The sequence below is a fragment of the Chiloscyllium plagiosum genome, chromosome 34 (genome assembly GCF_004010195.1).
Source record: "Chiloscyllium plagiosum isolate BGI_BamShark_2017 chromosome 34, ASM401019v2, whole genome shotgun sequence".
Classification (NCBI taxonomy): Eukaryota; Metazoa; Chordata; class Chondrichthyes; order Orectolobiformes; family Hemiscylliidae; genus Chiloscyllium; species Chiloscyllium plagiosum.
Genome location: NC_057743.1, coordinates 42,665,666 through 42,678,501, shown reverse-complemented (window position 1 = coordinate 42,678,501; position 12,836 = coordinate 42,665,666). Strand labels below are relative to the sequence as shown.

General features: G+C 42.3%; 1 protein-coding gene across 1 annotated transcript in view; it reads right to left on the bottom strand.

Annotated features, from left to right (window-relative positions):
* Nucleotides 1-2,651, bottom strand: part of mul1b (mitochondrial E3 ubiquitin protein ligase 1b) — a 9,306-nt gene extending 6,655 nt beyond the window's left edge. The window contains exons 1-2 of the mRNA XM_043676358.1: nucleotides 2,496-2,651; nucleotides 2,129-2,216 (exon numbers count right to left, since the gene is read on the bottom strand). Of these exons, the coding sequence (XP_043532293.1) occupies nucleotides 2,129-2,216; nucleotides 2,496-2,606 (199 nt within the window). The 5' untranslated portion in view covers nucleotides 2,607-2,651. The remainder of the gene's footprint in view (nucleotides 1-2,128; nucleotides 2,217-2,495) is intronic.
* Between the last annotated feature and the right edge of the window lie 10,185 nt (nucleotides 2,652-12,836).

The following is a 12,836-nucleotide window of genomic DNA, read 5'->3' as shown; positions in this document are numbered from 1 at the left end:
GGGGGAGGGGGGGAAAGAAGAAGGGGGGGGGAAGGGGGGGGGAAAGAGGACTTTATGATTATGTGGGCTTGATAACAGTTAGTTTAGCGATGATGCTTTCCAAACAAACAAAATCTGTTCCAAGGTGTAATGCCACACCTCTGGAGCAGGTGGGATTGAACGCAGCTCTCCAAGATCAGAAGTAGAGACAAGACCACTGCCACTTGTGGGCGAGAGCAGACATAAAAAAAACAAGCTAGCCACCAATAAACCCAGTAACAAAATTCAAAGGCAACATCTTTTACCAATAGAGCGCAGACTTTGTGGAACTTTCAACCAGGGACTAATCTTATAAACCTTTGGTTTGCCATCTCCAATGTGAGTATTTCTTCCTTAAATACAGAGACCAAGTCTGCACAGTGTATTCTTGGTGTGATCTCACCAAAGCCCTGTTCAATTCTAACAATTTTTTCTTGTACTCAAAACTCTATTAAAGGCCAAAATAATTTTGTTTTCTAATTGCATGTTGTACCTGTACATTCATTGTGTTAGCATACCCAAATCTGACCATTACTTACACCTTCTTAAAGATGAATAGATTTTGTCCTAGCATGATCCTTGTCAATCTCTGCCAGTCAAAGCCTAATAATTCAAATATGGTACACAGTCATAAAGATGTACAGCATGAAAACAAATCCTTTGGTCCAACTCATCCACGTTGACCAGGTATCCTAAATTAATCTCGTCCCATTTGCCAGCATTAGGCCTATATTCCTCTAAACCCTTTCTATTCATATACCCATCCAGATGCCTTTTAAATGTAAGTGTACCAGCCTGCACCACTTCCTCTGGCAGCTCATTCCATATACGCACCATCCTCTGTGTGAAAAAGTTGCCTCTTGGGTCCCTTTTAAATCTCTCCCATATTCACCTCTAACCTATGCCAGGAAAATACTTTGTCTATTTATCCTATCCATGCCCCTCATGATTTTACAAACCTCTAAGGTCACCCATCAGCCTCCGACACTCCAGGGAAAACAGCCCCAGCTATTCAACCTCTCCCTATAGCTCAAACCCTTCAACCTTCGGAACATCCTTGTAAATCTTTTCCAGACTTTCACAAGTTTCACATCCTTTTATAAGCAGGGAGACCAGAGTTGCACGTAGTATTCCAAAAGTGGCCTAACCAATGTCCTGTACAGCTGCAACATGACCTGCAAACTCCTATACTCAATGCACTGACCAATAAATGCAAGCATTCCAAACACTTTCTTCACTGTCCTGTCTACCTGCGGCTCCACTTTCAAGCAACTACGAACCTGCAAAGGTCTCTTCATTAAGCAACACTCCTCAGGAACTTATCAAGTGTACGATTCCTGCCCTGTTTTACCTTTCCAAAATGCAGCACCTCTCATTTATCTAAATTAAACTCCATGTGTCACTTCTCAGCTTACTGGCCCAACTGATCAAGGTCCTGTCGTACTGAGGTAATCTTCTTCACTGTCAACTACACCTTCAAATTTGGTGTCATCTGCAAACTTACTAACCATACCTCCTAGGTTCACATCCAAATCATTTGTATAAGTGAAGAAGAGCAGTGGACCCCGCACCAATCCTTGTGGCACACTGTTGGTCATATTTACATTAGCTTCGTTAACCAATGCTCTACCCATACTAAAAGTTAAAAAGTTAAAAAGTTAAAAATCACACATCATCAGGTTATAGTCCAACATGCTTATTTGGAATCACTAGCTTTCAGAGCCCTGCTCCTTCATCAGGTGATTGTGCACAAATTGTGAATTTGATTATACAATATTTTCCTTAACAGGTCATTCTAAAACTGACCTGATAAAAGGGTCCAGACGCAAAATGCTGACTCTCCTGCTCTTCCCATGCTATCTAACCTGCTGTGCTTTTCCAGCTACACATTTTATCGACTAAAACTGGCCTGTAGTTTTCTTTTTTTCTCTCTTGAAAGCAGTGTTGTATACTTAAATTACTGAATTATTCAACTGTTTTACTCAATATGCATTTCAACTGAAGTACGTCACCCCATTTTCAAGATTGCAATCAAGGTATTCCCAACACTATAAAACATCTTTGCCTTTCAACGATTCAAGTACATGAACACACCTGAGAACCTACCTACCTTCTATCACCGCGTAGGGAAGGCACTTTCCCGGTGCATTCATCAGAACAGTCTTCAGATTTTCATCTAAATGAAGTTTTGTTGCATCCTAAAAATAATGACAATGTAAACACAGCTTTCTGGAACATAATCTCAATATGAGACTGAGTCTGTTAACTGAGTGTAAAGAAACATTTAATAATTGAAGAGGAACTATCTTCAGGTTAATATTTACAAACAGCTTGAAACCATCCAGTCACACGCTCTCGCCCCTTCACATTGAGTCTGAAGCCCCAGTCCGTAGGCCCCTCAGCCCGGTGCGGCCTGCACACAGTCTCAGGGCCGGGTCCAAAGCGGACACTGACTCCCGTAAGGACACGGTACTGACCTGCAGGGAACGGGCAGTGACCTGTTTGCGGTGGTAAAGCGAATAACAGAAGGCGGTGAGTACCGAGCCCGCGGCCGCGACAGCGACTAGAGGCTTCCCGAGGCCGTCCATAACGGCGCACACAGCCGGGCGTGGCCCCGCCCCTAGATGCAGGCCCCGCCCTGCCCCTAGATACAGGCCCCGCCCTACCCCTAGATGCAGGCCCCGCCCTGCCCCTAGATGCAGGCCCCGCCCTGCCCCTAGATGCAGGCCCCGCCCTATAGATACGGGCCCCGCCCCTCAGTGAAAGCACCTGGAGATAGGCACCGCCCCCGAGCCACGGGCCTGGTCTCTGGATAGGGACACGCCCCCTAGATATGGGACCCGCCCCTCAGGGACCGCCCCTGGAGTAAGGCCCGCCCCCTGGAGATAGGCACCGCCCCCTAGCCACGAGACTGGCCTCTGGATAGGGACACGCCCCCTAGATATGGGACCCGCCCCTCAGAGACCGCCCCTGGAGTAAGGCCCGCCCCCTGGAGATAGGCACCGCCCCCTAGCCACGAGACTGGCCTCTGGATAGGGACACGCCCCCTAAATATGGGCCCCGCCCCTCAGTGACAGGCGCCCGTGTCTGAATAATTGTTCCCCTTAACGAGAAATTACATTCTGTCAGGCATTCCTGAAGAAGGGCTTAGAGTTGAAAGGGGCTGAATGGCCTTCTCCTGTTCCAGTGTAACAGCCTCAGAGGAAGGGGTGAGTTGTCTTCTGTTCCTTTATGTTGGGATACCAGAAACACTTCTTCTTCCCAACCGGGCTCTCCTGTTCAAAAAAAACTCATCCAACATTTTTATGTCCCACCACCTCTTGGCTCCTGGACCATTTGAATCAATGTGATTCCCAGTAGATGGTTGGGTTTAGGATCAGGATCATTCCTTGTCATTCCATCCCCACTCCTTGCTGTGATGTCTATACATCCATGATCATCTTCATATGAATTAATCTATTTGTGCAACTCACCGAAGATTTCATTTAAAAGTAGCCTCTTCCCTTCCAATTTTATGATTAACAGAAGTGACAATAGTTTGTAAATCTATTTAAATTAATCGAGCTATGTTGGAAACTTATTACTGCAGATGTCAAAATAGAACAAATTTTGAAATCAAAATGAATAATTGTTACCCTTAATGAAAATTATGTACTGTAATGCATGGCTTTGGTCAGGCAAACAGATTCCACAGATCTGGAAAATATTATCACAGATAGCTGAGCTATTTTGAGAATATAATTTGAAAAAAGTTCTGGGATTTACATATCAAAGAACAGAAACCATCATATCCCATTCGAAAAAAAGAAGGAAGTTTTAATCTAAGATTATTTACTGTATCACATCTCCATGACACTGGACTCCTTTGGCTATAAATTCTATGAGCATGATCTTAATCTCCACAACCACCTGATGAAGGAGCGGCACTCTGAAAGGTAGTGCTTCCAAATAAACCTGTTGGACTATAACCTGGCATTATGATTTAGACAGACCAGTTATTTATTGAAGTATCCATTATTGGAAAATATAGGCAATGTAGTTTATTCTTAATGACACTAGAGGGAGAACAAAGCCTTGGTTTTGGAGGAATGGAGTGATTGAATCATCGTTTCTGCAAAGAACTGAGGAACCACAAACTCTGAAACACAAACTTAGTTAGAGATAAAAAAAAGGTGCAGGTGCTGGGCTCCAAAGTAAACAAACTGGAGGCTGGAAGAACATAGCTGCCTGGCTTGCTGTATTCTTCCAGCCTCCTGTTTGACTACTCTGAAACACAAACAGCTGCCTGTTTTGTATCTGTAGTCCATCTGTAGCCCAATTTGCTAAACTTCAATCTCATAAAGTACAAGCTTGTCCGCAATCACATTTTCACTATCCTCACTGGCTACAGCCCACTGCCTATTTCAGTCACTGCCACCCTATAGAGAAAAATGTCTCGGCAACTGCTTCACATCCATACTCTCACTACACTCTCCTTTCATCGTCCATTCACATTAATATCTTTACTACTCTTCCCTTTTTACAACAGGTCTGTCAGGGTATTGCCTTGAATATCCTAGTCCCCAACTAGCTGCTCCCAACCTTCAGTTCCCAGTGTTTTGCTCCACACCTGTCAATGTAGCCATCAGGCTGTGCTGACTCACAGTCATTCAGATACAACTTTCATCAAGTCCTGACACTGAATGTATGACACGTCATGTTTACAACACTTCCAAATGTCATCAGTTTTGTAATTAATTCATGATTTACAACCATAGGGTTCTGCAGTAATACTGCCGAGGCTGGTGTAGAACAAAGGTTCCCATTGACTGGTAAGTGAGATAATTTCACCCCTATTTGCAGATAAAAGTGTTCAGGACAGTCTGTTGTATAGTCTGATCGAGCATCACAGATACCAGTCTTCAGCTAATTCGATTCACTCCATGTGATATCAAGAAATGACTGGAAGCATTGGATATTGCGAAGTCTATGGGCCCTGACAACATTTTGAAAATAGTACTGAAGACTTGTGCTCCAGAACTTGCTTTTCCCTTTACAAGCTCTTCCAGAACAGTTACAACTTTGGCATTTACCAGACAATGTGGAAAATTGCCCAGGTATGTCCTGTACACAAAAAGCAGGACATAAATCCAACCCAGCCATTATGCCCCATCACTCTACTCTCGATTATCAATAAAGTGGTGGAGGGGTAAATCGACAGTGCTACCACTCAGCTCTCACTGAACCATTCAGCACTCATAAATGTGCCTCACACGTCAAAAGAAATTTGTGTGTGTTCCATTGGAACATGTTTGCAAATTTCAGCAACTGCCCTCATGATTACAAATTTGAGCCCTCATCACTGCAGATACGGTCTTGCTTCATAACTCTCTGCACTACATTATCCATTAGCACACAGCATTGTACTAATTATTTTCAGTATGATCTACCAGAAGGTAAATACATGGTGCACTGTTTTACATTCATGAAATATTTGGTGCTTCAGTAACTGACCGCATGAAGCTGGAATCACAGGATGATTCTGCATGGCTAGTGGTGATGCTGTAGCTCTGCTCAGCAGTCAGCTCCTTTACAATTCATGATTTTGAAGCGACATGTCTCTGTGTTGTCACTTCCAGATCATTACCAACCTCCTTAATGTGCATTTTCACACTTTCTGAGGCCAATGATGAAATTATCTTGGACAAGTCATATGACCAATAAAGAGGTAGGAAAAGAAGTTGAACTCTTGGCCATTCTGTGTGATTGGAACAGGGTGGCCAAGTGGACCTCATAGAATATGAGTTCCCTGATTGGCACAGTTAATCTAGTCCAATCAAGGAGCTCTGGCTGATAAATATAAACAGGAGCATGAGAGGTTCTGTTCACTCTAACAGTTGGCTCTGGGGAACTGGCAGTGTCAGGGACTCTCCATGTGTAAATAAAGGGTGACTTGGATACCAGTCTCTGTGGAGTTATTTCAGTCTGAGCAAAATCTGAGACCAAAAGAATTGTCCTAACCAAGATCTGGAAGAGAACGATTGGAGATGTTTGGGCGCATATCAAAAATGTTTGTTTCAGAAAAGCTGATGTTGATGGGAAAGCTTGATAGGGAAATACATTTAAATTGATAAATAATTACTTTTTCAAAGAATCTCACAATCTGAAATTAACATTGCACTGACAAAAATGATCCAAAGCTTTATGGCAAAATTAACTTGGAAGTTCATAGAGTCATACAATCATACAGCATAGAACATAGAACAATACAGTGCAGAACAGGCCTTTTGGCCCTCGATGTTGCGCTGACCCGTGAACTATTCTCAGCTCGTCCCCCTACACTATCCCATCATCATCCATGTACTCATCCAAGGATTGTTTAAATCTCCCTAATGTGGCTGAGTTGACTACATTAGCAGGTAGGGCATTCCACGCCCTTACCACTCTCTGAGTAAAGAACAGACATCTGACATCTTTCTTAAATCTATCACCCCTCAATTTGCAGCTATGCCCACTTGTACAAGCTGACGGCATCATCCTAGAAAAAAGACTTTCACGGTCTATCCTATCTAATCCTCTGGTTATCTTGTATGTCTTCTTCTTTCCAATGAGACAGACCCAAGTCTCTCAGTCTTTCCTCATAAGACCTTTCCTCCAGACCAAGCAACATCCTGGTAAATCTCCTCTGCACCTTTTCCAATGCTTCCACATCCTTCCCGAAATATGGCAACCAGAACTGTTCACAATATTCCAAGTGTGGCCGCACTAATGTTTTGTATTGTTGCAGCATGATATTGTGGCTCCGGAACTCAATCCCTCTACCAATGAAACCTAACACACCATATGCCTTCTTAACAGCACTATCAACTTGGATCACAACTTTCAGGGATCTATGTACATGGACTCTAAGATCCCTCTGCATATCCACACTACTAAGACCCAGTATGCTACCTTCCCGTTATCCTTCCCAAAATACATCACCTCACATTTATCTGCATTTGCCACCTCTCAGCCCAATCCTGCAGTTTATATAAGTCCTCCTGTAATCTGTAACATTCTTCTAAACTGTCCACTACTCCACCGACTTTCGTGTCATCTGCAAATTTACTAATCCATCCACCTATGCCTGCGTCTAAGTCATTTATAAAAATGACAAACAGCAGTGGTCCCAAAACATATCCTTGTGGAACACCACTAGTAACCAGACTCCAGGCTGAATATTTTCCATCAACAACCACTCACTGCTTTCTTTCAGAAAGCCAGTTTCTAATCCAAACTGCTAAATCACCCTCAATCCCATGCCTCTGCATTTTCTCCAACAGCCTACCACGTGGAATCTTATCAAAGGCTTTACTGAATTCCATGTATACCACACCAACTGCTCTACCCTCATCTACATGCTTGGTCACCTTCTCAAAAACACTCAATGGGGTTTGTGAGACACAACCTGCCCTTGACGAAACCATGTTGACTATCTGAAATCAAATCGTTGCCTGCTAGATTATTATAAATCTTATCTCTTATAATCCTTTCCAAAACATTTCCTACAACAGAAGTAAGGCTCATTGGTCTATAATTACCTACTGCCTTTCTTGAACAAGGGCACAACATTTGCAATCCTCCAGTCCTCTGGTACTAAACCTGTAGACAATGATGACTCAAATATCAAAGCCAAAGGCTCTGCTATCTCCTCCCTAGCTTCCCAGAGAATCCTCAGATAAATCCCATCCGGCCCAGGGGACTTGTCTACTTTCACTCCTTCTGGAATTGATAACACTGTTCGTAACTAACCTTGATCTTTTCCAGTCTAATATCTCAGACCCCATTCTTCTCCTCAACAAAATTTTCCTTTTCCTGAGTGAAAACCAGTGAGAAATGTTCATGTAGCACCTCTCTGATCTCCACAGGGTCCACACTCAACTTTCCACTTCTGTCTTTGGCTGGCCCTATTTTTACCCTAGTCATCCTCTTATTCCTCACATACCTATAGAAAGCTTTAGGGTTCTCCTTTATTCTATTTGCTAAACACTGCTCACGTCCTCTCTTTGCTCTTCTTAACTCTCTCTTTAATCCTTCCTAGCTGATCTGTAACTCTCCATTGCCTCATCTGAACCATCTTGCCTCATCAACACATAAGCCTCCTTCTTCTGCTTAACAAGAGATGCAATTTCTGTAGTAAACCACGGTTCCCTTACCTTATCACTTCCTTCCTGCCTGACAGGACACGCAATATCTGTTCTTTAAACCAACTCCACATTTCCATTGTCTACATCCCCCGCATTTTGCTACCCCATTCTATGCATCCTAATTCTTGCCTAATCGCATTATAATTGCCCTTACCCCATTAGTAACTCTTGACCTGTGGCATGTACCTATCCCTTTCCATCACTAAACTAAACGAAACTGAATTATGGTCACTCTCTCCAAAGTGCTCACCTACAACTAAATCAAACACCTGGCTTAGTTCATTACCAAGCACCAGATCCAGTGTGGCCTCTCCTCTTGTCGACCCTTCAACATACTATGTCAGGAAACCCTCCTGTACACATTGGACAAAAACTGATCCATCCAACGTACTAGAGTTATAGCATTTCCAGTCAATGTTGGGGAAGTTAAAGTCCCCCATAATGACCACCCTGTTCTTTTCACTCCTGTCCAGAATAATTTTGCCAATCCTCTCTTCCACCTCCCTGGAACACTGTGGAGGCCTATAAAAAACTCGAAGGAGTGTAACCTCTCCTCTCCTGTTTCTAACCTCAGTCGACACTACGTCAGTAGACGAGTGGAAACAGACCCTTCAGTCCAACCAGTCAATGCTGAACATAATCCCAAACTAAACCAATCCCACCTGCCTGCTCCTGGCCCATATCCTTCTAACCCTTTCCTATTCATGGACTAATCCAAATGTCTTTTCAATGTTGTAATTGTATCCATATGCACCACTTCCTCAGGAAGTTCATTCCATCCTCTGTTTAAAAACTTTGTCCCTCATGTCTTTTTAAAATCTCTCTCCTCTTACTTTCAAAATGTGCACCTAGTCTTGAAACTCCAGCCCCCTGGTAATAGAAAACTGCCCTTAAGTCTATCTCCACCCCAGGTTGTCATTACCCTTTCAGGCCATGGTACTTGAAGAGAGAGGCAGAGAGAATATGCCTGTCTCTCCTGTGTTACAACCAAGTCAGAACAGGTGAACTGGCTTCAATCTTGTTGATCTTCACTGTTTTATTTTTAGCTCAAGGCTCTACCTTTGTCCAATTAAAAGTTAAAAAAACTGTAAAAATTAAGGAGCTAATTACAAGAGTAGAAGGAAGGAAAAGTTTCTTACCTGCTGATCCCATGAAAAGTAATAAAAATGCAACATCATGCATATGGTCTTTGTGCAGCCACTTGACCTCTCATAGACGCACAAACTGACACAAATACGCCCACATACCTAACACACACACCATCACACAGACACTTATACTTTCACACTGACATGCAAACTCTCACACTGTACACCCTCACATACCCTTACAAGCACAAATTCACACACACAGAGCTGTACACATACATATATGTAAAAGAGGTAAAAGGTAAAAGAGAATAGCATCCCATAGAAAAATAAATTAGAATTATAGTCAGTTTAGAGTCCTTTGCGTGCATTTGAGGCAGAGAATTTTATCCTAAGACAATGATTAGTGAGTTAGCTTGTTGAACTGTAAGCATTAGTAAATGTTACAATTGCCTTTTAAGTTCTTGGTTCTTTGATGTTGTTTTCCAATCAGTGATGTCACCAAGTGTTGCTCTTTTTGAGAGAGTGCCTTCTCAGCCCTTCTTCAGTTCTACATTCTTAAATCCATTTCCTCATGGTCTGCCAAAAATATCTCTTGAAATGTAAGCTTATTTGTATATTCTGTATGTGCAAGTCTATGTTTTCAAGACTGATAGTTACAGGCCAGGCTCCATCTATAACATGTGAAGATTCTCAAAATGGTGTGAATTAAATATGAGATGAGGAGCTGGCTGACTGATTTCACTGCCTGTGGGGAAAACACTAATTTCAGCTTGAACTGGCTTTTGTTTAATTCATGTTAGTATACTTGGCCAATCTGTGTGGTTCAGGAGGTCCTTATGACCATTTTAAATCAGTGTCATTTATTGTATCTGTTGCTCCTGATGCGGTCTCCTCGCAGAGCGCTTCAGGGAACATCTCCGGGACACCCGCACCAATCAACCAGACCGCCCCGTGGCCCAACATTTCAACTCCCCCTTCCACTCTGCCAAGGACATGCAGGTCCTGGGCCTCCTCCACCCCACTCCCTCACCACCCGACGCCTGGAGAAAGAACGCCTCATCTTCCGCCTCGGACCACTTCAACTCCAATGTGGACTTCACCAGTTTCCTCATTTCCCCTCCCTCCACTTTACCTCAGTTCCAACTTTCCAGCTCAGCACTGCTCTCATGATCTGTCCTACCTGTCAATCTCCCTTCTCACCTATCCACTCCACCCTCCCCTCTGACCTATCACCTCCATCCCCACCCTCATTCACCAATTGTACTCTTTGCTACCTTCTTCCCAGCCCCACCCCTCCCATTTATCTCTCCACCCTGGAAGCTTCCTGCCTCTATTCCTGATGAAGGGCTTTTGCCCGAAACGTCGATTTTCCTGGTCCTCGGATACTGCCTGACCTGCTGTGCTTTTCCAGCACCACGCTGATCTAAACTATTTTAAATCAGTGTTTCACTCCTTTATTAATCTGTTTCAGTCCATGAAAGGCACAGGTATTAAGTCAACCAATGGACTTTAAAGATCAAGAGTCTATATTCTATATTATTGTGAAAGCTGGCAAACGATTAATGATGTAGAGTATTGGGATGAGGTTTATTGCTGAACACAAGTGTAGCATAAATATAATTTCATCCACGATGAGTGACCTTGCTACATTTCCCTAAGCTTAAAGTATGTCACTAAATCATAATTCCTGCTATAATAACGAGAGGTGCTTGTGATTTTGCCAATATTTATAAGCAAAGTTCCAAACAGGATCCATACCTTCTAATCAATACTGGTAATAAAAAAACTCAAAAGTTGTAATTAGTAAATCTTCGACCATTCATTTTGTTTGATTGAGATTTAGTCACTGAAATAAGATTTGAAAAATCTAACTTAAATTATTATTGCCAGAATGGAGAAAAACTTGAATACTTATAATTAATATCTATGCAAAGGTGTATCCAGACCTTTTTTACTTCTATACAACTGTTTAATGAACAGATTAAGATTTCTTGGAGCAATAAAGGGTTATTCTAAAAAGAATGATTACAGACAGAGTCTGAATTAAAATACAAAAAAAGAAATATTAATAATTTAATACTCAAAGTAAAGGAAAAAGGTTGCACTGCTTTCCCCTATTGACATCATGATCTCAGTCAATAAATGGAAATCTACAATGTTCCTTCAGGGAGTTATCACGCTTTAGGATGGAAGCAGAGAAAGGATGAAATATTATATTCTGTCAGATGTGAACACAGTGTGGCCATCACTTGGGAGGGTTTTTAGGCTGATCCTATTTTCTATTCCTAATTATATTTCTGTTATGATTTACTTGTGTGTTCTCAGTTATGTTATCTTTTCCACCTTCTATACTGTGTATTCTGGACTACCAAGAGGATATGTGTTGTCTGTGTAGACAGAGATTGTTGGACGCTATTGCGGCTGAACTTTGAGGTTCTAGCTTATTGTGAGAGTACTGGAATCGAAATTCTCGTGAAGAATATTCCAGCTCCAACATTTATACATGACATAGATCAATTATTAATATGTTTAAATCCACTGTTGGCTTGTTAGCCACTGTTATATGAACAGTGTCTGCCTCAATTGCTTGACAGCAAGGAGGAAGATATACAGCAATAACATTCAAGGAATACACAAAGGCACAAAGCAGTTTTTCACAACAATGAAAATTTTCACAGAATACAGCAACATGTGGTCAGGTTATAAGACAAAGTATAATGACAGCCTCATAACTTATAAAACTATTCAAAGAAATATTGTGATAATAGTTTCCTTGATGCATCATTGGATGAGTAACCATGATATTAAACTGAGTTACACAAGGCACCAGCTTTGAGTTAGTTTTTGGGGACAGATTAAATATCACAGCGTCACTCAGTGTCTAATCTCCTGCTGAGATCCTTGGGATCACTATCCTATCACTATCCCTTAAATCAGGACCATTGTGAGTAATGACCTTGTGAAAGAGGAGAATAAGAGGAGAATCATAACAAAAAAAATCATATGGCACGAAAAATGTTCATTTGATCCAGTTATCTCTGCTGGATTAAAGAAAATTTAGAGGATTTATGTGAAATTAATATTTGACTGACAACCAATCTCCGTTGACAAGTTATTAAAATGTTAATTAACTGATAGGTCTAGTATGTCATTTGCAATCTTGTATAAATAGGTACACTGTACTCAATATATTGTAAAGAACAAACCACAACAAAACAACGGTTGGAGGAAGAACGCCTCATCTTCCGCCTAGGAACCCTCCAACCACAAGGGATGAACTCGGATTTCACCAGTTTCCTCATTTCCCCTCCCCCCACCCTGTCTCAGTCAAATCCATCGAATTCAGTACCGCCTTCCTAACCTGCAATCTTCTTCCCGACCTCTCCGCCCCCACCCCAGTCTGACCTATCACCCTCACCTTGACCTCTTTCCACCTATCACATTTCCGACGCCCCTCCCCCAAGTCCCTCCTCCCTACCTTTTATCTTAGCCTGCTGGACAAACCTTCCTCATTCCTGAAGAAGGGCTTATGCCCGAAACGTCGATTCTCCTGTTCCCTGGA